At 43.0% G+C, this 25360-nt stretch overlaps 1 protein-coding gene across 1 annotated transcript in view; it reads right to left on the bottom strand.

Annotated features, from left to right (window-relative positions):
* The window catches only part of xylt1 (xylosyltransferase I), a 271771-nt gene that overhangs the window by 57262 nt on the left and 189149 nt on the right, over positions 1-25360 (bottom strand). Inside the window, exons 5-6 of the mRNA XM_078240920.1 lie at positions 24570-24650; positions 1188-1404 (exon numbers count right to left, since the gene is read on the bottom strand). Coding sequence (XP_078097046.1) covers positions 1188-1404; positions 24570-24650 — 298 coding nt within the window. The remainder of the gene's footprint in view (positions 1-1187; positions 1405-24569; positions 24651-25360) is intronic.

Here is a 25360-nt window from a genome sequence, read left to right as displayed (position 1 = left end):
GACTTCAACCCGGATAAGTGTGTGGTGATCCATTTTGGCAGATCCAATGGGATGAAGCAGCAGTATAATATGAAGGGTACCATTCTTAGCAGTGTAGAGGATCAGAAGGACCTTGGGGTCCGGGTCCATAGGACTCTTAAATCGGCCTCGCAGGTGGAGGATGCGGTCAAGAAGGCGTACGGCGTACTGGCCTTCATTAATCGAGGGATTGAGTTTAGGAGTCGGGAGATAATGCTGCAGCTTTATAGGACCCTGGTTAGACCCCACTTGGAGTACTGCGCGCAGTTCTGGTCACCTCATTACAGGAAAGATGTTGAAGCCATTGAAAGGGTGCAGAGGAGATTTACAAGGATGTTGCCTGGATTGGGGGGCATGCCTTATGAGGATAGGTTGAGGGAGCTTGGTCTCTTCTCCCTGGAGAGACGAAGGATGAGAGGTGACCTGATAGAGGTTTACAAGATGTTGAGAGGTCTGGATAGGGTAGACTCTCAGAGGCTATTTCCAAGGGCTGAAATGGTTGCTACGAGAGGACACAGGTTTAAGGTGCTGGGGGGTAGGTACAGAGGAGATGTCAGGGGTAAGTTTTTCACTCAGAGGGTGGTGGGTGAGTGGAATCGGCTGACGTCGGTGGTGGTGGAGGCAAACTCGTTGGGGTCTTTTAAGAGACTTCTGGATGAGTACATGGGATTTAATGGGATTGAGGGCTATAGATAGGCCTAGAGGTGGGGATGTGATCGGCGCAACTTGTGGGCCGAAGGGCCTGTTTGTGCTGTGGCTTTCTATGTTCTATGTTCTATGGCCCGCTCGCCCGAGGGCCAAGTTAAGCAACGTAAGGGCCCCCTCCCACTGCCGCTGGGACTTTACCCCCAGCAGGGGAGGGCCCCGTCAAGTGCCCAGACCGGCAAATTTCACCATGGCCAGGCTGGGGAAACGCCTCCTCTTTGAACAGTGTTATGTCCACCGGAGGCACCTGGGGCCAGGTCAGGCCAAGGTATTCATTCCCCCCGCTCCAACCCTGTTGATCCTAGCCCTCTTCATCCCCGTTGGCTGACCATCCCCAACTAAATCCATGGACCTCACCGTCCAGGCTCCATCAGCCAAATACAACAGTTGTAGAGTGAGAGTGACACACAGTTCATCTTTCTAAAAAAAGACATTCACAAAGGAATGCAGCAACTCTTTAATACCTCAGCAGGCAGCAGGGTGTAGGCATAAAACCGCTTCATGTGCGTCACCAGCTCATCTTCTGAGTAGTTCACATATTCCACAAATTTTCTGCTGAGGAGGAACCAGTCAGAGCCCCCATCAACGGTGATGCCTTCTGGGATTTTCCGATCTCCTAGTCGCCACATGTGAGTGTCACATTCAAAGAAAATCCTGTCTAAACCCTGCTTCCTTATGAACCTGTGCAGAGGACAGAAAAGAAAGGAGAGAAAAATTGAGAGATCACGAGATGACCCGTGAATTGTAGCAGCAATTAGGAAGACAGCTATAAATACGCTCCTTGTTGAAACTGTGACCTGGTGGCACCGACCAGATTAAAACTGGAGAGATCTGACTTCATGTATCATTGCGTTCAACGATTGCAACAGTTCAGCATTTTAATGCTGTCTACTGTAATTCTGCTGTAAACGAAAGTTTAATGAAACCTAGAGAAAGGGCCATTCATCTCCTTCATTACACACATCAAAAGATCTACAGATACACATGCAATCCATATCTCTCTCCGTACAGTCAACCATGACAAGAAATGCAGAACAATTCAAGGAACTAATGGAGAAGCACCATAATGTAGATTGCACCGATTACTGCACCACACACAATACAATGTAGTAGGATTCTGCCACTTATTTGTAATAAAGTGTGAACAAAATGCTTTTTGAAGGCTATAGATAACATTTGGAGTGTGCATGCTTTTGCTGCATATGGGCATTTCCACACGAGAATAATCTTATCTAAATTCTAGCTGCCTTCCACGACTGAACTGCAGTTCTCTTCCTCTACCACAATGGGGATAATTTCATAGGAAAATAGGAGATTAGGAGCAGGTGTCGGCAACCTGGCCCTTCCAGCCTGTTCCATCATTCAACTAGAACATGGCGGATCTTCTAACTCAATGCCATTTTCAACCCAAATGTTGAACTGGAATTTGGTGGGTTTGGTGAAGCTGCCCTTTCCATACCCTGTCTGACTGAGACTGCCCCCATCCAGTCAGTTTCTCACCGGGTGGGCTAAATTAAAATGCTCTGCTATTTCACTTTCACCTATTCCAAATGCCAGCTTTGGCTCAGGCTAATATTCTTGCTTCGAATTCAGAAGGCTGAGAGAGTTGCAGTCCGAGGACTCCAGAGAATTTGGCACAGAGTTCAGGCTAATACCACATTGCAGAAGGAAACAATTTTGGACATTGAAGGAATCAAGAGATATGGGGATAGTGCGATAAAGTGTGGCTGGGTCGATGATCAGCCATTATATCCTCGAAAGTTCAAATGTCCTACTCCTGCTGTTAAAGTTCATTTATTAGTGTCACAAGTCGGCTTACATCAACACTGCAATGAAGTTACTGTGAAAATCCCCTAGTTGCCACACTCTGGCACCTGTTCGGGTACACTGAGGGAGAATTTACCACGGCCAATGCACCTAACCAGCATGTCTTTCTGACTGTGGGAGGAAACCGGAGCACCCGGAGGAAACCCACACAGACACAGGGAGAACGTGCAAACTCCACAAAGAGAGAGACTCAAGGCTGGTCCTTGGTGCTGAGGCAGCAGTGCTAACCACTGTGCCATCGTTTTGATGACTCTATATTTATGAATCACACTCTTCACCAGCATTTAACTATTTCTAAGTATTTAACAAGAAGCAACAACATTACCTTTGATTTTGGTTTGCATCTTGCCTAGGTTATTTTTCCTAAATTAGTGTCATTTCACATGTGCAGTGCATCCCGGTCATGAAATTTAAATTGTTTTATGCTGCATAATCAGATATTTGCCAGGTTATAAATCTCACCAATTAACCGACAAAGGCAAAAGTCAAAGACAGCTTGATCATGGCTATTACTCTGCTGGCTGAAACATTTCTGTAAAATTGGAAACACTACTAAAGCAATTGGAAACAAAGATCTACAATGAATAGTACAAGTTGCTCCCCAGGAAGGCAAGCAGCATTTCATTATTGGAACTATGCAGTTGGTGTAAATTCTTTCCAATTGCTTTCTGAGTCAGTAGGTTCCTATAATTATTCTAACCCAATCTAAAATGTCTCCTTGAATTGCTTTTATGCGATGTAGAAAAATAAGAAAAGAGCTTTGTATGTTTTCAGGAGATACCAACCATGTCAGTGCTTAATGAATTTGAACAGTAACATATGTTTAAGTTTCTGTCTGGGATATAAAGGCCCCCACTGCAGTCTGTCTCTGATGTTCAATTACACTAGGGACATGTAGCTTTTCACTTAAAACTGAGAAGAAAATCCTTTTCCCAAAGCTGTCTTGAATCCCTTGGATCTAGGAATTGGTGACAGATTTTAAACAACCGATTTCTACATTGTGACTTCTGGCTAGAAGAATGGGGATGACAAAACAAACTGAAGCGGCTAACTGGTTATGCTCAGGGAGCAAAAGTAAATTTAAACAAAGTATTTAGTGGACTCTCAATTCTTTAGAATAATGATACAAATATTGTGGGCAATTAAAGCGACCACCAGAGCAGATCAGAGAGACCAACGGTGAGAAAGATAATAAACAATCGCAGTAGCAATGAAGAAGTTGATTTGGAGCTAAGTTAGGAGTCAGAGGACCATTAGAGATAGAGTCATAGAGGTTTACAGCATGGAAACAGACCCTTTGGCCCAACTTATCCATGCTGCCCTTTTTTTTTTTTAAACCCCTAAGCTCGTCCCAATTGCCCACGTTTGGCCCATATCCCTCTATACCCATCTTACCCATATACCTGTCTAAATGCTTTTTAAAAAACAAAATTGTACCCACCTCTACTACCGCTTCTGGCAGTTTTTTCCAGACACTCACCACCCTCTGAAAAAATTGCCCCTCTGGACTCTTTTGTATCTCTCCCCTCTCACCTTAAACCTATGCCCTCTAGTTTTAGACTCCCTTACCTTTGGGAAAAGATATTGACTATCTAGTTGATCTGTGCCCCCCATTATTTTATAGACATCTATAAGATCACCCTTCAGCCTTCTACACTACAGAGAAAAAAGTCCCAGTCTACCCAGACTCTCCTTATAACTCAATCCAACAAGTCCCGGTTGCATCCTAGTACATCTTTTCTGCACTCTTTCTAGTTTAATAATATCTTTCCTATAATAGGGTGAACAGAACTGTACACAGTATTCCAAGTATTCCAAAGATGTGCGGGTTACGTTGATTGGCCAAGCTAAATTGCCCCTTAGTGTCCCGGGATGCGTAGATCAGAGGGATTAGTGGGTAAATATGAGGGTTAGAGGGATTAGCAGGTAAATATGTAGGGATATGGGGATAGGACCTGGGTGGGATTGTTGTTGGTGCAGACTCGATGGGCCAAGTGGCCTCTTTCTGCACTGTAGGGGTTCTATGGTTCTAAGTGTGGCTTTACCAATGTCTTGTACAACTTCAACAAGACGTCCCAACTCCTATATTCAATGTTCTGACCAATGATCAGATAGGAGAGATTCAAATGGGCCCCCAAAGCATGGCAATGGCATTAAAATGATTACTGTACACCAATCTTCATTCTGGTGAACAATATCCGGCAGCCAGTAGGTTACACTGTAGATAATAAAACTAAATATTTCTGATAGAATAAGGGACCTTAAGATAAATTAGTTCACAGGTCCAGATGATGTTCACCTGAGAATAAATAAAATAAATGGGAGGTGTGCTTTGAAAGCTGCTTGCTCATAACTTTAACAACCCACTAAAATCTGGATTTCGCTTTGTTGGGTTGGAAAATGTCCAAGTAGTTCTAAATTTTCATAAGTGACAGCAAATCAAATCTCTGGAACAACTGGCCCACTTTTTCATACCACAGTTACAGGCAAGATAATCGACAGGCTCATAAGAGTTACTCTTTATGATAACGTAATAGAGAAGGAAACATCAGAGACACTCTGCACAACTTCTGAAGAAAGGTTTAGTTCCCTCATTTGGTGGAGAATAGGGAAAGGTTCAGAGGAGGGCACCTGTTATGATCCCAGCTGCTGTTAAATCAAAACAAATCAGATCCCAGAGTAAAACCTGGCTCGATAGATCCTAATTTGTATTTTTTTAGAAATTGTGGAGGAAAGTTACTGAACAAATTCACAGGGGTCTGATGATGAACTTTCAATACAAAGAATAAAATATTTATTGAATCAATAAAAGTGAACCATATTACATTAGAGTAAAAAGTTGAAAAGATCTCAATATAAACATAAAAAGATGATTCAAAGTCCCATTATTCCTTTACCCCAGCAATGTCTTTACAGATACATAAACCAGTGAAGAGTTACTCCAAGCTTGGCACAAATGCTTCTTATTTGAGTCTGGCGCAGTTGCAAATGGTTTTCTTCTGGTGAATTCCGGAGCATTTACCTCCTGCTTCTCACCCAAATTGTATCTCACCCCGAGGCATCCAAAAAACACACTTAAATTTACTATTCCTTTAACTGTAGAGGAAACAAAAGAATTTCCTAAACTCGCTCTCCCAATAGCACCTCTGCTAAACTAACCTCTTTTACTGAGCCCCATAACTGATTATTCAGTGAACTGCTGTCTCACTGGTCTTGCAGGTTTTCCTCGCAGAGCTTCAGACCTCAGTCTTCTCTCTCTGACACACATGCTGGACTTCCCTCTCTCAACTTTTGTCTTTTCTCTGTCTGTATCCTTGGATCACTGTCGCTAGGCAACAGTAAAGCTTTTCGACTAGGTGTTTTGTTTCTAGAAACACTGAATTTTCAACCCCTTTCAACTCATCTCTTTAACTTCAATAGTTGTAAGATCACATTTTTAAAGATCTTACAACAGAGACAGCCAAAAGACCCGACCTTTCAGTCACAAGTCTATCCGGATACCAAGGTTCAAAATATTTAGGTTCAAAAACAAAACCTAAATGAAACCGAGACGCTGTTTACCTTTCTTAACACATAATTCAACTTAAAATTGTACATTGTTTACTCCAGAGCCAAAAATTATTCCTCGCTTAAACAACCTTGGGCGGTACGGTGGTTAGCACTGCTGCCTCACAGCGCCAGGGACCTGGGTTCGATTCCTGGTTTGGGTCATTGTGCAGCCTGCACGTTCTCCCCGTGTCTGCGTGGGTTTCCTCCGGGTGCTCCGGTTTCCTCCCACAGTCTGAAAGACGTGCTGGTTAGGGTGCATTGGCCGTGCTAAATTCTCCTTTAGTGTACCCAAACAGGCACCAGAGTGTGGCGACTCGGGGAATTTCACAGTAACTTCATTGCAGTGTCAATGTAGGCCTTACTTGTGACTAATACTTAAACTTAATAAATGAACTTAAACTTAATTGTTTAGATAAAAAGGCTGGGTAGGTTTTGGGATGATTTGATACAGGTACAAGTGCTGAAATTCAGAGACTGCTTTAAAGTCAAGGTGATCTGAGCTTTAGAAATTATCTGCAGCCACATTTCTTTGCAATCATGAATTATACAGAATTTGCATTAGCCTGTTGTGCTACTGGTCACTGTCATCACATATATGTTAGATATCAGTGGATCTGTCGGTAGGTCAAGTATAGTCCTGAGCGTTTTATCAGCGGGAAAACTGACACTAGTGGAGCATAGTGCCACCACTGGCAGGAGAATGTCATTACATCGCAAATTTAAATGGACACTTTCACATTTTTAAACGTGGATATGGGAATTTATCGTAGAAATATAAAGTGAGGGTACAATGTCTGTGAAAGTGGGGACCGAACTACACCCTGGTCCCACTAACTCCAGCACTCTGGCCTGGCTTCACCTGAGGACTATACTTGACCTACTGACAGATCCACTGATATCTAACATATATGTGATGACAGTGACCAGTAGCACAACAGGCTAATGCAAATTCTGTATAATTCATGATTGCAAAGAAATGTGGCTGCAGATAATTTCTAAAGCTCAGATCACCTTGACTTTAAAGCAGTCTCTGAATTTCAGCACTTGTACCTGTATCAAATCATCCCAAAACCTACCCAGCCTTTTTATCTAAACAATTAAGTTTAAGTTCATTTATTAAGTTTAAGTATTAGTCACAAGTAAGGCCTACATTGACACTGCAATGAAGTTACTGTGAAATTCCCCGAGTCGCCACACTCTGGTGCCTGTTTGGGTACACTAAAGGAGAATTTAGCACGGCCAATGTGAACTGAGTGAAACCAAGCATTGCATAGCCGCTCATGGGGTTCTGCGGTCTCCTTCAGAGTCTAGATCATCATGACAGATATATCTAATATGATATAGATGTGTTTTAATATACTATAGATGTATATATCAATCACAACTCCCATGTTTAGCTTTATTGTCATGTGTGCCCTTGATCTCCTTATCGACTGGTTGATTTGACATTGGATAATTTATTAATATTAATGTGATTAATTTATTGTGGGGAAGTTAGATATGTATACAAGTTTCCCGTGGCAGGAGGGTCGATAATCAGAAAACACAGATTTAAGGCAATTGGCAAAAGAAGCAGAAGTGACATGAGGATTATGAAGGTCTGGAACACAGCGCTCGACAGGGTGGTGGAAGCAGATTCAACAATAACTTTAAAAATAAATTGGATAAATATTTGAAGGGGAGGGATTTGGGGAAAGAGCAGGGGAGAGAGATTAACTGATGGGCCAAATGGCCTTCTTCACTACTGTATTACTCTGTGATCCTATGAAGGCAAAAGAACAAAATAATAGGCTGAGAAGAAGTAAATAAAATGGGAGGTGGTGTATGAAGAGCATAACCACCAGTACAGATCAGATGGGCTGAATGGCCTGTTTCCCTGGTGTAAATTCTATGTAATTCTATTACTTGTGTGTTCCGGTAATGCAATTTTTCAGTTGTTATATAGTCAATGACTCAGACTTGTCTTATTTGTTGAATACATCCTTTGTACTTGCATTAGGACAGGCTGATACACATATCTGAGATTGTTTCTCTTGTGCCAAGTTGTGCAATTTCCTTCCTCTCCGATTCTCACAACACGAGACTGAGAGTTGATCCTGTCTTTATGTACACCCACCTGTGCAGGTGTGTAGCATCCCCCCCAGCCCAAAAAACCAACCCAAAAACTGGAGTTTTACAGAATCGCTAAAGTCCAGGCATTGGATTGAACTTTCTTATCATGTTTTGCGCTGTTGTATATACTTCCCAGCTGGATTAACAAATGTTTGGTAATTAAACTCGTTAAGCAAGTCATCATTTTGAAAAACAAAGAACAATATTTTGCGACAACAATACTGTAACAATATGAGAACTTGGCAAGTTTTAAATTCCACCATAGCCAGAGAAATAGGATCAATGGCTGCAAATTTTTTACAGCGTTAATTATCATTTCAACGCTGGTATAGTAATTGGATTTAGCTTGTGTATTTAATCAAAGACAAAACTAGAAGAGAAGCAGCATCAGCATCTCTACACAAGATTAAATATTAATTATCTACCTACATGCACACTGATAATACACTACAACTGGGCAGCCTAAAGAATCCTTTCATAATCCTGTTTGATCAGTTTGGAAGCATGCATTATTCTCTCTCAGACTGCACATCAACTCACTAAAGTAATCACCCTTTTTCAAATTTCACATCTAGTTTACGGTGACCCATATACTTCATCATATCTGCGGAATTTAAATTAAATATTAAAAAGCAATAAAATCCTTAATCCATCTGTTGACTCTTTTTTAAAAAATTAATCCATTCTTGGGAGTTTCGAGATTGAAGTGCCATGAATTCCTTCAGCATTTTGTGTTGTACATCCTTTCATTTTCACTGTGTATGAACAATGAATATATACATATAAAAATATATATAACCAATAAAGCTCCTTTCACCATTGAATAGCGGTGATCATTTCTTTTACAATCTTAAGTTGGGAGTATACTCATCGAAGAAATATCTGTTCAAACCAAATATTTCAGCTTACGCTGAGGCCTGTATATTTTATTGGAGTCAAATGGTGAATGGCTGACTGAGGGGTGGAGTGTGGGGTTCACGTGTGTGAACCCAGAGTATCAGCTTTCTGCAGGTTCGACTGAAGGCAACTAAAATATTTAATTGGTTGATAGGCTGATAGGGGAGGACAGAGGCTGGTGATTGGATTAAACATGGCCGGGGGGAGGGGGGGTTGGTGAAATCAGCCATTGCAGCGTCTGATCATGGGGTGTATAAAGGGGTTTGCTTGGATGTGCCTTGAGAAACATTCCTGTTCCTCCTGGCCTACAAGCAGTGCCTCAAAAAAAAAGGTCGTGAATGTAGCCCAATCCATCACACAAACCAGCCTCCCATCCATTGACACTTCCCGCTGCTTCGGCAAAGCAGCCAGCGTAATTAAGGACCCCACGCACCCCGGACATTCTCTCTTCCACCTTCTTCCGTCGGGAAGAAAATACAAAAGTCTGAGGTCACGTACCAACCGACTCAAGAACAGCTTCTTCCCTGCTGCTGTCAGACTTTTGAGTGGACTTACCTTGCATTAAGTTGATCTTTCTCTACACCCTAGCTATGACTGTAATGCTATATTCTGCACTCTCTCCTTTCCTTCTCTATGAACATTATGGTTTGTCTGCAAATGTTCAGCCTGGAGTTCAGTTACTAGTAGTGTACCGCAAGGATCTGTTTTGGGGCCACTGCTGTTTGTCATTTTTATAAATGACCTGGATGAGGGCGTAGAAGGATGGGTTAGTAAATTTGCGGATGACACTAAAGTCGATGGAGTTGTGGACAGTGCGGAAGGATGTTGCAGGTTACAGAAGGACATAGATAAGCTGCAGAGCTGGGCTGAGAGGTGGCAAATGGAGTTCAATGCGGAAAAGTGTGAGGTGATTCACTTTGGAAGGAGTAACAGGAATACAGAGTACTGGGCTAATGATAAGATACTTGGTAGTGTGGATGAACAAAGAGATCTCGGTGTCCATGTGCATAGATCCCTGAAAGTTGGCACCCAGGTTGATAGGGTTGTTAAGAAGGCGTACGGAGTGTTAGCTTTTATTGGTAGAGGGACTGAGTTTCGGAGCCAGGAGGTCATGTTGCAGCTGTACAAAACTCTGGTGCGGCCGCACTTGGAGCATTGCGTACAGTTCTGGTCGCTGCATTATAGGAAGGATGTGGAAGCATTGGAAAGGGTGCAGAGGAGATTTACTAGGATGTTGCCTGGTATGGTGGGAAAATCGTATGAGGAAAGGCTGAGGGGCTTGAGGTTGTTTTCGTTAGAGAGAAGAAGGTTAAGAGGTGACTTAATAGAGGCATACAAGATGATCAGAGGATTAGATAGGGTGGATAGTGAGAGCCTTTTTCCTCGGATGGTGATAGCTAGCACGAGGGGACATAGCTTTAAATTGAGGGGTGATAGATATAGGACAGATGTTAGAGGTAGGTTCTTTACTCAGAGTAGTAAGGGCGTGGAATGCCCTACCTGCAGCAATAGTGGACTCGCCAACATTAAGGGCACTTAAATGGTCATTGGATAAACATATGGATGATATTGGAATAGTGTAGGTTAGATGGGCTTTAGATTGGTTTCACTGGTCGGCACAACATCGAGGGCCGAAGGACCTGTACTGCACTGTAATGTTCTATGTTCAGGAAACAATACTTTTCACTGTATACTAATACATGTGACAATAATAAATCAAATAAATAAATAAAGGCACTTATTTCAGGGATCCAACCCTTCTCACCTCCTTTAACCTACTGGGATTCCAGAGCCACGGGAAAACTGGGTCTCCATGGGTTAAAACTAAAAGATTCAGTAAAATTGGAGGCATGAGGCCTCTTTAAAAGATTTTACCAATCTACCAATTTGAATGGTGGAGCAGGCTCGAATTGCCTACTTCTGCTCCTAATTCCTATGTTCCCTGCCTCCTGAGAGCACCTCCGTCAAAACCGCAATTGGGCATGTTGGGATCAGGTCTGAGAAATCCCAATCTATTTTGGCAGTGAAAAATCTCTCTCCCTCTCCCACCCACCTACTGCCAAGTGTTTGCTATCAGAGTAAAACACATTCTGAAAATTATAAGCAGAAAATTATAACTCAGAATAAATGCACCCATCATCGTTAAAAAATGTGCTTCAAGGTAATATCACAGGTTTTCAGAATGTTGATTGCTAATGCAGAATTAACTCAATGATCTGTTAAAACAAGGGGTATCGGCACACCTTCAGGCATCATCATAGCAGTGAGACAAATTATTTTAATGCAGGCAGATTTGCAGAATATTAGAACAGAGAATGTCAGCTTGTAAATTCACTGCAGCTTTGATTTTATTTTTCCCAAATCGCCTTCAAATGTGCTCTCTTGGCTGCCATGGTATGATGTTCGGTACTTGTACAGCTATATTAATGATCTTCCAATCACATAAAACAAGTAGCTAGCACAGCCTAATGGAATGAACAGGAAATTAAAACAAGATGGACAGAATCTATCAATGCCTGCTAATGTATGTAATTTCATTGTGTACAGTGGAGTGGCAAGTTTGCCTTTTCTTCCCGCTGAGTGACTGCAGCCATCTGCACTTTGTATCCTGGATGAATCGGGGCACAGCAACGTATAACCATTCTGGGATAATTTGAAACTGATTGTGTTGGTAAGAGGCAGAATTAAAGCCAGGCTGGGGCATATTAAAATTCTTCTCTGTGGTGAAAGCGGTAAATTGGGGGCACACAGGGATTTGTATCAGCTGTCCTTTGTTTGCAGGTGTCTTTATTTTCGAAATAGCACAGTAAAACAGGTATGCCAGATATCGCAGGATTGGCCAGATCGCCTCCAGTGCTTCTTTTTATCTTACACGTCCGGGATTATTTCCAATTATGGAGCCATCCCAGGAGAACACAATTTCAGTTCTATTTTCTGCTTGTTGGTTTTCCCAGTTTATTGCCTTCCCGGGATTCTCTTCCATGGAGGGAGGGATGTCCTGACAATAGGATCTGCTACATTGATAAGTTTCACTATACAATCCATATACGATCTGCAAGCAGGGACAGAGTGTAACACGTGGCACAGTGGTTAGCACTGCTGCCTCACAGCGCCAGGGACCTGGGTTTGATTCCCGGCTTGGGCCACTGTCTGTGCGGAGTTTGCACATTCTCCCCATGTCTACATGGGTTTCCTCCGGGTGCTCTGGTTTCCTCTCTCAGTCTGAAAGATGTGCTGGTTAGGTGCATTGACCCGAACAGGCACCAGAGTGTGGCGACTGGGGGAATTTCGCAGTAACTTCATTGTAGTGTTAATGTAAGCCTTACTTGTAAATAATAAATAAACTTAACCTACATAGCAAAATTTGCGGATGATACTAAAATAGGTGGAACAGCAGGCAGGGAAGAGGATATAAAGATTTTACAGACAGATATAGATAGGCGAGGGGAATGGGCCAAAATTTGGCAGATGGAGTTTAATGTGGATAAGTGCGGGGTTGTCCATTTTGGCAGAAAAAATAGAAAGGCAAATTATTGTTCAAATGGAAAGCAGATTCAAAAAGCGTCCGGGCAGAGGGATCTGGGTGTCTATGTTCATGAATCGCAGAAAGTCGGTACGCAGGTGCAGCATGTAATAAAAAAGGCAAATGGGATGTAGGCATTTATTGCAAAAGGACTGGAGTATAAAAGTAGAGAAGTGTTGTTGCAATTGTCCAGCTTATAAAGTTTTTAAGGCCAGATCCTCACCGAGGTGACGAGTGTTTACAATTTAAAAATCATCAGCATGAGGAAATATAACTGATACTCATGTTAATCAGATTAATCTTAATTTTGGGGGATTTCATTTGTCCAATGCATTAAATCAACAAAATTGTTCCTCTCATTAATACACACAGGAACAGTATTTCAGTGAATTACAGCTAAAGTATCATAGAATCCCTGCAGTGCAGAAGAGACCATTCGGCCCATTGAATCTGCACCGACTCTCCAACAGAGTATCTTACCCAGGCCCTCTCCCCCGCCCTATCCCTGTGACCCCACACATTTAGAAGTTTAACAACACCAGGTTAAAGTCCAACAGGTTTATTTGGTAGCAAAAGCCACACAAGCTTTCGGAGCTGCAAGCCCCTTCTTCAGTGAGGATAAAACACATTTACCATGGCTAATGCCCCCAACCTACACATCTTGGGACACCAAGCGGCAATTTACCACAGCCGATTCATCACTAAACAGCCAATCGGAAAATCAATAATGATGCTGAATTATCATCCTTGAATTAGTACATTAACACCATGAATAATGCTCAGCACACCAGTCTGACAGTAAGGTGAACAGGTCAGATTGTGGTAGCAGGCATTAGGACAGAGAAAGGCCCTCCTGACCCATGACATTCTTCGCCCTATTGTCAATGGTGAGGGATGGAGGAATGCACATCACTAAGCAGTGAGCCCAATAGGTGTGATAACCAATCACAGAGGAAGACGGAGCAACCTCACCACACCAACTTTTACAGATGCATCACAGAAAGCATCCTTTCTGATTGTATCACAGCTTGGTATGGCTCCTGCTCTGACCAAGACCGCAAGAAACTACAAAGGGTCGTGAATGTAGCCCAATCCATCACGCAAACCAACCTCCCATCCATTGACTCTGCCTACACTTCCCGCTGCCTCGGCAAAGCAGCCAGCATAATCAAGGACCCCACACATCCCGGACATTCTCTCTTCCACCTTCTTCCGTCGGGAAAAAGGTACAAAAGTCTGAGATCACGTACCAAGTGACTCAAGAACAGCTTCTTCCCTGTTGCCATCAGACTTTTGAATGGACTTACCTTGCATTAAGTTGATCTTTCTCTACACTCTAGCTATGACTGTAACACTACATTCTGCACTCTCTCCTTTCCTTCTCTCTGAACGGTATGCTTTGTCTGTATCGTGCGCCAGAAACACTGCATGTTAATATATTTGACAATAATAAATCAAATCATTATATTCAAAGATATGAGAAAGAAGATGTCCATTTTGAATTAAATGCATTGCTTCACTATAGATGTGAATGGCAATTATATAACAAGAGCAGAATGTCTTTCTAAGGACGTTGCAATCATATCTGCATGAATAATTTCAAGCAAATGTATTGTTAGCTTGATTTAGCTAACATCTTCCTGTATGTTGAGTAATAAAGATAGATAACGAAGAGATTTCCATTTTGGCACAAGGTAGAAATGCACCCTGGCAGTTGTGAAAGATTATGTTCTAATTGGCCTTTCACAGTGATGAAGTAAACTACATAAGTCTCGATTCTAATTTGCTATCCTGAGTTAGGCTGTTATTGACATTCCACCGAGAAGTTGTAGAAACAGTAAACCTTCCTGCTGATTAAGAGAGCGTTTTCTCGAGATGCCTGAACAGCAGGATGGGTATAAGCAATGGTAGCTGGTACTTGAGAAAGCCCATTAGTGGCAAAGTGAGGTCTTATCTGGCACTGATGCTGCATGCCACAAATGAATTTGATATTTGTATGGAGGGCATCTATTAACCCTGTGATACACTGAGCAATTGCATAATGCATCTTAAGAGCATTCATCAGGATTGAGGCTGGAATGTGTCTGGTGGTCCTTTCACTCTGCCTAACAAAGCTCTCAGATATCGGTCACTGGTTCTAGCTCTGGCGGCTGAAGCTGAGGCAGAGCTAAGATTCCATTCCCGTTGAAGCTCGACTTCCTTACAAACTGTTCCTGGCCTTGGTCTCCTGCTTTGCATTCTAAAGCATCGCCAGGCTTGAAGCAACGCCCATGCCATGGAGCTCACCGAAAGAATCATAGAATCTTACCAACACAGGAGGCCAATCGGCCCAATGCTGGATCTTTCACCTATAATCTTATAAATGAGTCTTCTTTGGGGCCAAATTCCCCCCCCCCCCCCCTTGCCAGTGGCTGGGATTCTCCGCTCCTGCTGCTGTGAATGGAGACTTGGCCGAGTGCCAGATTCTCTCTGTTCTCACTGGCAGCGGCAGCGGGGCATGCAACACCGGAGAATCCCAGCCCACTAATTGCCTTTGAAAGTTCGTAAGGAACTAGCATCTATCTATGATCTTATCTACCTAATGTGAAAGATTTCTCATTTTCCTTCAGGTTCTTTAGTCAATTATTTCAATCCATGACCCCTGGTTACTGAGAAGTCCTTCAGGCAACATCTCATCATTATGTGCTGTCCATTGGGTTTCTCCCGTGGACTGAAATCAGCTTTAAATTGAAGAAATTAACGCAATATTCAAATGAAGTATTTCCTGAGGAATTTGATGCAATCCAAGCAAATTGTGACTGAAGCAGCAAAATAAATTAATCTTGGGTCTCTGAACTGTCAGGAATTGGAAACTAATTTAGGGCAAAGGCAAACTTTAATAGTCCGTTCAGTTACTACCTGCAGTACAAATGTTTGGCAAGCATAGGGTTAATGTGGGATTGAGTATAGTGCCACCCACACAGTGATACAAAAGAACATTGATGGGCCGAATGGCCTCTTTCTACACTGCAGGGATTCTATGGTTCTAACACAGGACTCGTACTTTGGGGTCAGTGTAGTGTTGGAAAGAGCAGTGTGTTGCAGCAAGCATGGGGACAGCTCCCAGCTTATACCCTTTACTACTTATTTGCATAAAGGCAAAATGCTGCAGATGCTGGAATATGAAACAAAAACAGAAAATGTTGATGAAGGCTCATCCGGACTCGAAACGTTGGCTCTATTCTCTCTCCACAGATGCTATCAGACCTGCTGAGTTTCTTCAGCATTTACTATTTATTTGTCAATTGTCCCAAGAGTTGATAAAAGCTTGCAGTTAAACTACTTTTGACTACCAAGATCCCTTCAGACCTATCAAACTGTAACCAACAGCCTATAATGGTTCCATCTCGGGATTATTCCTCTTGTCGTGCGCTAACTTTCTCACAAACCATTTAACTTATTTCTCGAGCCACTTGTAAAACAGAATAATAGCAAAATATGGATAGATCGATTAACTTCATCAGGTAAAATAAACCAAAACGGCTTCCTAATTTAGAACAATCTGAAATAAACACATACCAGCTGGTTTCTTCACTTCAGTGCTATTGTGACCACTCCCCGCCCCCATAACCTCAATCCATTTTCCTCAGCCAAGAGCTATTTAAGAGGCTGTGCAACTGCTGATGGTGAGGGAGTCCGCCACTGTTCAGGGAAGAGAACTCTGACCGTGCTGCAAAGATTGTCACTGCAGCACTGGGACAGACACGAGCGGCATTAAGAGACCATAAGATATAGCAGCAGAATTAGGCCATTTGGTCCATCGAGTCTGCTCCGCTTGGGACAGAAGGGCTTTAATTTTTGGGAGCAATAGAACAAAGAAAATTACAGCACAGGAACAGGCCCTTCGGCCCTCCAAGCCTGCACCGACCATGCTGCCCGACTTAACTAAAACCCCCTACCCTTCTGGGGACCATATCCCTCTATTCCCATTCTATTCATATATTTGTCCAGATGCCCCTTAAAAGTCACTACCGTATCCGCTTCCACTATCTCCCCCGGCAACGAATTCCAGGCACCTATCACCCTCTGTATAAAAACCTGCCTCGTATATCTCTTTTAAACCTTGCCCCTCACATCTTAAACCTGTGCCCCCTAGTAATTGACTCTTCCACCCTGGGAAAAAGCTTCTGACTATCCACTCTATCCATGCCCCTCATAATCTTGTAGACGTCGATCAGGTCTCCCCTCAACCTCCGTTGTTCCAGTGAGAACAAATTACGTTTCTCCAACCTCTCCTCATAGCTAATGCCCTTCATACCAGGCAACATCCTGGTAAATCTTTTCTGTACCCTCTCCAAAACCTCCACATCCTTCTGGCAGTGTTGCGATCAGACTTGAACACAATATTCCAAGTGCGGCCTAACTAAGGTTCTATTAAGCAAGGACTGTCACACTCATGTGTCTCTGCTGAAACTAGGCACATGGCAAATGTGCCTAGTTTCTGCAGGCAAATGTTGGGGGTAAAATGGAGAGAGTTGAAGGTGTTAGAACATCCTCTTCTTCCATCTCCCCCAATTCCTGGGCCCCACTGCCACCTTTCATCTGGTGACCCAAGCAAATCGGTTATAGAAGGTGTGGACAGCAGAAAAATCGCCGGGGACAGGGCTCAGGTCCAAGAGACCTAGACTGATGCTTCAATGATCAATGAATAGAAAATGAGACAAACAGCTCAGATTGATTTAAGGCAAATCTGTGTAAATTAATGAGGGAGAAAGGAATAGAAGGGTTGGCTGATTGGTAAGGTGAAGCGCAATGGGAGGAAACTTGTGTGCAGCAGAAACGTTGGCATAGATCTACTGGATCAAAAGACCTGTTTCTGTGCTATTGACTGTATGCAACTTTATGCAACGTTTAACTCAAAGACACTTCACAGATGTTCCAGTAGGTTTGCAACAGAATTCACTGAAAGCTAGTCCATTTAAAATAGTTACATAAACACAGACAAATGAGGGGGGGATCTCATAGAGGCTTATAAAATTCTAACAGGACCAGACAGGGTAGATGCAGAAAGGATGTTCCCAATGGTGGGGGAGTCCAGAACCAGGGGTCACAGTCTGAGGATTTGGGGTAGACCATTTAGGACGGAGATGAGGAGACATTTATTCACCCAAAGAGTGGTGAGCCTGTGGAATTCATTATCACAGGAAGCAGTTGATGCCAAAACATTGATTGTATTCAAGAGACTGCTAGATATAGCACTTGGGGCGAACGGGATCAAAGTTAAGGGGAGAAAGCAGGATTAGGCCATTGAGTTGGACAATCAATCATGAACATGATGAATGGCAGAGCAGGCTCGAAGGGCCGAATGGTCTCTTCCTATCTTCTACGTTTCCATGTAATCTTAGACAAGCCTTTCACTCTCATATGGATTTGAAAAGACCGTCTATAAATATCAGCATAACCAACTTATTCCAATCTGTAGAATTTGTGTAACTATGTGCCCAGCTCAACATCCCAGTGTTTTGGTACAAGGCATATGTAATTTATCTGGTTATTTGGGAAGAAGTTGAAACGTGATCTGTACTGGTTATATAACTTCAAAATAAATGATAAATGTAGTATTTATTTATATTCTGTCTCTAAAATAAGACAGATTAAAACAGCTGTGTTGACTCAATATTTCCATCAAAGCCAATCATTGTTTGACCAATTCATGGAAAACATAAGTCTTTTGTTCCCATGTTTTGCCTATTTCCCCTGGGATTGAGGCAGAGGGTTTGACTGGGACTGGGGGTGGCATGGTGGCACAGTGGCAAGCACTGGGGCGGCACAGTAGCACAGTGGTTAGCACTGCTGCTTCACAGCTCCAGGGGCCTGGGTTCGATTCCCGGCTTGGGTCACTGTCTGTGTGGAGTTTGCACATTCTCCTTGTGTCTGCGTGGGTTTCCTCCGGGTGCTTCGGTTTCCTCCCACAGTCCAAAGATGTGCGGGTTAGGTTGACTGGCCATGCTAAAAATTGCCCTTAGTGTCCTGAGATGCGTAGGTTAGAGGGATTAGTGGGTAAATATGTAGGCATATGGGGGTAGGGCCTGGGTGGGATTGTGGTCGGTCCAGACTTGATGGGCCGAATGGCCTCTTTCTGTACTGTAGGGTTTCTATGATTCACTGCTGCCTCACAGCGCCAGGGACCTGGGTTCAATTCCAGTCTCGGGAGACTGTGTGGAGTTTGCACGTTCTTCCCGTGTCTGTGTGGGTTTCCTCCGGGTGCTCCGGTTTCCTCCCACAGTCCAAAGATGTGCAGGTTAGTTGTATTGGCCATGCTAAATTGTCCCTTAGTGTCCCAAGATGTGTAGGTTAGAGGGATTAGCGGGGTAAATACTTGGGGTGCGATTTCCCCTTAGTGTCGGGGAATTAAGTGGGGTTATAAGGATAGGGTCTGGGTGGGATTGTTGCCAGTACGGACTTGATGGACTGATTGGCCTCTTTTTGCAATATAGGGATTCTATGACATTGAGATACTGATTAAGAATGGCCTTGAGACGGAAATGGAGATGGACATTGGCAGCTTGCAGCAGAATGGCAAATCACTTCAAGTTGGGATCTGGATTTTTGGAAGGTCGTTGCCAATTGCTTGGCCCACTTTGTGCTCCAGTGTACCTTTTAGTGGATGGGACGAAGGTCAGCGGAAACAACAACCTTAGGTTCTACTTTTACTTATTAATTAAGGGATGGGTCCATCCTGCTTGCTGGAAGGGTCCATGTCAACTGCACTCATGTGAAATGGACACCCAGAGTTGTTGGGCAGAAGTTAAGTGTATTTCTGTTTTATCTCAACCTTCTTCCAATTTTTAAAAACATCCTTCCAGCTGGCACTCAGGTTCTTGAGAGTCTTTGTGCCAATTGATAGGAATTATATTTTGTCCCACAGCATTATTGGCACCCATTTCCAAGAAGAAGCTCTTTCCAAAGTGATTAAAAATGATGCCAAGCTACTGAGGTGTGCTGTGCCTACCAGCTGGTATCCTCACACTGTCTTCTGTGCACAGAGGTGAAGGTTCCTTACTTTGGCAGATGATTAGTGTAGGTGGAGGCTCCTATTCCCAAACCCAGGAGCAGAAATCTCGGCCAGTGTTTTTGCAGGTGCAACACGCAATTAGGAAGGCAAAAGATATGTTAGCCTTTATTGCAAAGGGATTTGAGTATAGCAGAAAGGAAGTCTTGCTGCAGTTGAATAGAGCCTTGGTGAGACAGCACCTGGAGTAATGTGTGCAATTTTGGTCTCCTTACCCAAGGAAGGATATACCGGCCATAGCAGTGCAATGAAGGCTCACCAGACTAATCGCAGAGATGGTGGGATTGTCCTATGAGGAAAGATTGAGGAGATTGGGCCTGTATTCTCCAGATTTTAAAATAATGAAAGGTGACCTCATTGGAGTGAACAAAATTCTTACAGAACTTGACAGAGTAGCTGCAGGAAGGTTGTTTTCCCTGCTTTTCTGCGGGTTAGGGGGCAGTGTGTGTGTGTGAAGTGACTAGTGTCTGCAACAGGGAAACAGACTCAGAATAAGAGGTGGCCAATCAGGACCAAGCCGAGGAGGCATTTCTTCAGTCAGGGAGCAGTGAATCCTTGGAATCCTCTACCCCAGAGAGCTGTGAAGGCTCAGATATATCTAATGCAGACGTCAACAGATTTCTCAGATACCAAAAAAAATCAAGGGATATGAGATAGTGCGGGAAGAGGGCATTGAGGTAGAAGATCAGACATCATCGTATCAAATGGCAAGTAGGCTTAAGGGGCCAAATGGTCTACTCCTGCTCCTATGGGTTTTCTTTTAGACATTAAGAGAAAAAAGCGGTTTGGATAAAGGACCCAAGTGAAGTTGAGATAGAAGGATCAGCTACGATCTTACTGTACGGTGAAGTAGGCTCAAGAGGTTGAATGGCTTTTCTTGTTATTTTGTACATGATCATGTTGCCTGCAATGCATATTTCATCTCTGTCACTAACAGGTGTGTTTGGGTTTGAATATACAATTGCAAAGTAATGGCTGGTTGGACAGTCCACTTCTCTTCAGTTCAATCTCCTACAATTCCTTTTTTGATCTTAATGCAGTAAGGAAACAATAGCTTTCAATATATTTGCAGCGATAATCAGGGAGCAATTCCGCTATATTAAATCCTATGGTTTCACTGAGATGGTTCACTTGGTTTTTGTTGGGACTGTCCTGCTTATGTTGAGCTTCTTTTAGATTGTGTGTCCATATAAATATTATATTAGTGACACTCAGGACCCCTGTGCTGATCCTTGTAAGACAATACTGGGCAATAATGTGAGTACGTCCGTCAGAAGAGACCCATCGCACTGGTTAGAACACAACTAACCTTTCCTTAAATGAGTGTGCTGAATGCATTGCCCATTGCATAAAGTTTATTTATTAGTGTCACAAGCAGGCTTACATTAACACCGCAATGAAGTTACTGTGAAAACCTCCTAGTCGCCACGCTCTGGCGCCTATTCGGGTACACTGAGGGAGAATTTAGGATGGTCAATGCACCTAACTTGCACATCTTTGGACTGTGGGAGGAAATCGGAGCATCTGGAGAAAACCCACGCAGACACAGGGAGAACAGGCAGACCTTGCACACACACAGTGACCCAAGCCAGGAATCGAACCTGGGTCCTTGGGACTGTGAGGCAGCAATGCTAACCAATGTGCTGCCCTTTGCATTGGGACGCTACATAGTAATTTGCTTAAAATCTGCAATGTAAGGTACTTATGATGAACAATGCCAGCAGACAGCCAAGAGTTAAATGAGAGTGATAGCAGTCTCTGCTTACCTAGAGATGAATAGTGAAAACTTTGTTTGCTTGAATATTTACTCAAAGAAAGGTAAACATATATTATCCTCCTTATAAATTTATCCCTCTTCAAGTGCAGGCCATGTCCTCTGGTTCAAATGTTCTGGGCAAGATGAATAGCATTGTCTGGTTCCTTCAGAATCTTAAAAAAAAGCCATCCTATCACCTTTCAAACTTCTCCTTTCTAGTGAGAACATGCCCAATTTACATAATGAAACATTTGATTAAAAAACATCAAGCCAGAAAGAACAGATCCAATAATGAGATACCCACAGGAACCCCAAGGACTACTAATACCGAGGCCAATGCGTAGGTTTCACACAAAAAAGCATTGCCAAAAGATCATTATCGTCTTGTAGAAAAGGGCAAACAGCCAATAGCACGGCACCAATGACGTTGGATATCAGGACATTCAATCAAAAGTGAACCATTCTGGTTGTATTGTTCACTTTCTGTTTACTGTTTTGTTTGCTACTCGACTGTAATGAGGCATAATGGGAAAGGTTTTCGAATAAGGTGCCGGGGGTGTTAGGCATCGACTCGGGAACAGCACAGAGAGGAACATCTGATGGAATATCATGGAGTCAATTCCTGTCTGATAGTTTTAAATGATTTCCTGATACAAGCCATCACTCAATCTTACCCAGAGTGACAAAATGCCTTCTTTTTGTCTGTTTTAAATTCTTGATTTGGAGTCTTTTTGCTAGAATCAGCGTGTGAGGAGTTTAAAACACTGGGCACATCATCACAAAGCTGGGATTCGTAAGTGAAACAAAATGAGCACTAAAAAACATCTACTGCATCAAAAGGTATCCTGGATCGCTCCTTTAATTTCTTCCTGTTTAAAATTACTGAACAGCTTTACCCAAGGTTTATGGGGATGAATAGTAACTGGTGTTATGCAGGGCTGGGGTGACCTCAGTATCGCTGCCAGAGGAGGCGATGGAAGCAGATTCTATAACAACGTTCAAGAGGCATCTGGATAGATACATGAATAGGCAGCGAATAGAGAGATATGGACCACGCAGAAGCAAGAAAATATTAGATTAGAGGCACATCTGCATCGGCACAGACTTGTGGGCCGAAGGGCCTGTGGAGGGTCAGGCATCTCAGTTCCAGGACATCTCTGCAGGATTCCCTCAGGGTAGTGTCCTCGGCCCAACCATCTTCAGCTGCTTCATCAATGATCTTCCCTAAGGTCAGAAGTGGGGATATTTGCCGATGATTGCACAATGTTCAACACCATTTGCAACTCCTCAGATACTGAAGCAGTCCATGTTCAAATGCAACAAGATCTGGACAATATCCAGGCTTGGGCTGACAAGTGGCAAATAACATTCACACCACACAAATTCTCCCTTTTACTATTCTTTGTTTGTTATCTCTCTCCCATGTGTTCATGTCATCACATCATCTCTGCAATGTGCAATTAATTGCTGGGATTCCCATGTCCCACGATTGAATAAAAAATAAGAATTCTTTAATGTAATTGGCTGCTGAGGCAGTTTGATGACATTCATGGGACGTGGGCGTCACTGGCTGGGCCAGCATTCATTGCCCAACCCTGAGGGCATTTAAGAGTCAACCATATTGCTGTGCGTCTCGAGTCACATGTAGGCTGGTCCTGGTAAGGGCGGCAGATTTCCTTCCCTAAAGGACATTTGTGAACCAGATTCTGCAGACCTAACCAGCTATTCCAGCTGGGTGAAAAATAGTCATAAATCAGGAAGGACCATTCAAGAACACTTTTAAAAAATTAATTCATGGGACATGGGTGTCGCTGGCTGGGCCAGCATTTATTGCCCATCCCTAGTTGCCCGAGGGTAGTTGAGAGTCAACCACATTGCTGTGGTTCTGGAGTCACATATCGGCCAGACCGGGTAAGGACGGCAGATTTTTTTCGCTAAAGGACATTAGTGAACCAGATGGAGTTTTTCCGACAATCGACAATGGTTTCATGGTCATCAGTAGCCTCTTAATTCTAGATATTTTTTATTGAATTCAAATTCTACCATCTGCCGTGGTGGGATTTGAATCCCACTCCCCAGAACATTAGCTGAGGTTCTGGATTAACAGTCTAGCGATAATACCACTAGGCAATCACCTCCCCTATGATGACCACCAATGACCAGGTGGCTGGAGTCCTCTGACCTTCCTTGTATCTAAGCCAGTGTGTTGGGTTTGCTATCCCTGGGCTGCATTGACTCTTTCACACCAGCGGAGAAGATACCAACACTAGCACGTTAACTGATGTTTCAGACTTTAAATTACTGGCAAATTACAAGCCAGTGCATGTTTGAGTTATTTTAGGATGGATCCAGTATTATAGAAATTGCACTGAATGAAACAGGGAGATGTAAATGGTTCACAAACAGGCACATCATATTACATTACATATTACATTATATCACACCACCACTGGTATAAAATTCCACCTAGGTACCAAGGAGAGCGACTGATTTGATATCAAATCAGCTTAAGTATACATTAGCAGCAGATTTTATATCAGTATAAATAAATCCCTTCTAGGCAATTTCCTGCTTTGTACATTACAAATCTTTTCATTATTCGCTGCTCATTGAGTTTGTCAGGCTTAAAGGTTTCAAGTCACGTCTCTCCCCATTTTGAATTGCAGGGCAAGTAGAGCAGTTCAAGATACATTTATAGAACCACAGAAAAGTTACAGCGCAGAAGGAGGCCATTCAGCCCATCTTGTCCAAGCTAGCTGGATGGAGAAGACAAGGTGAATTTCGCCAACATTCCCAAGTGGTTTGGTGATAAAACCAATAACATTTGGGTGAATAAATGAAGAGCCCTTGACTCACATCAAAATACTATTGCAGGCACCTTTCCTCCACTTAAAATTCAGAGGTTTAACTTGCGCTGTCTCCAGGGCTTCATATCTCTAGTCTGTAGAATAACCTTTCTAAAAGTCCTGAGGTTCAACAGTACACCTGGGACAGTGTAGAGAATGTGAATATCAGCAGTAGTCATTCTCTAAAATTTGGCCAAGTCGCTGCTATAGTTGTATAAAATCAATTCTAAGCCAAACATATTTGAGTGTACCGTAGTAAGTGCTGACAGATAAAAGGTACAGTACCTTGCATTGTCTCTGCCATGAGACTTAAGAAAATTCATATTCCTGTATCTTGACAAGAAAGCCACCAGTTGATCATTAGTCCTGCGGAGTAAATAAAACCATTCTAATTAATAATGGATCTCTGATAAACAGATTATTGCAGTTCAATCATTTTCCAATAATATTCTATTCCCTGTATCACAATTTGTTTTTGAACATTCCGGATCATTGGCATCTTTGGGTAACTATGTGAACAGGTATGGTCAAAATCCCCCTCTAAGCTGCATGGGGCTGCATGGTGGCATAGTGGTTAGCACTGCTGCCTCACAACTCCAGGGACCCGGGTTTGATTCCCGGCTCCGGTCGCTGCTTGTGCAGAGTCTGCATGTTCTCCCCATGTCGGTGTGGGTTTCCTCCGGGTGCTCCGGTTTCCTCCCACAGACCAAAAAATGTGCTGGTTAGGGTGCACTGGCCATGCTAAATTCTCCCCGAGTGTACCCGAACAGGCGCCGGAGTGTGGCGACTAGGGGATTTTCACAGTAACTTCATTGCAGTGTTAATGTAAGCCTTACTTGTGACAAGAATAAACAAATAAATTTAACATTGCCATGCAGCAGTCAAACCATGCAGGGAGCAAGCATGCTGTGCACAAGCAACAATCTTTTTAAGATGCAGGCATGTGCATCTATGTGGCAGTTTTAAATGAACCACGCAGACGAAGTCAGCATTTGTCATTGTCCTGTGAAACTGACAGCAAATTCTGCTGTCTCCACATGCACGGTTAAACGTGGAAATACAGAAGCTGCTGTCAG

The sequence above is a fragment of the Mustelus asterias genome, chromosome 23 (assembly GCF_964213995.1).
Source record: "Mustelus asterias chromosome 23, sMusAst1.hap1.1, whole genome shotgun sequence".
Lineage (NCBI taxonomy): Eukaryota > Metazoa > Chordata > Chondrichthyes > Carcharhiniformes > Triakidae > Mustelus > Mustelus asterias.
Note: the sequence above shows the minus strand (reverse complement) of the source record. Positions and strands in the feature narration are given on the sequence as shown.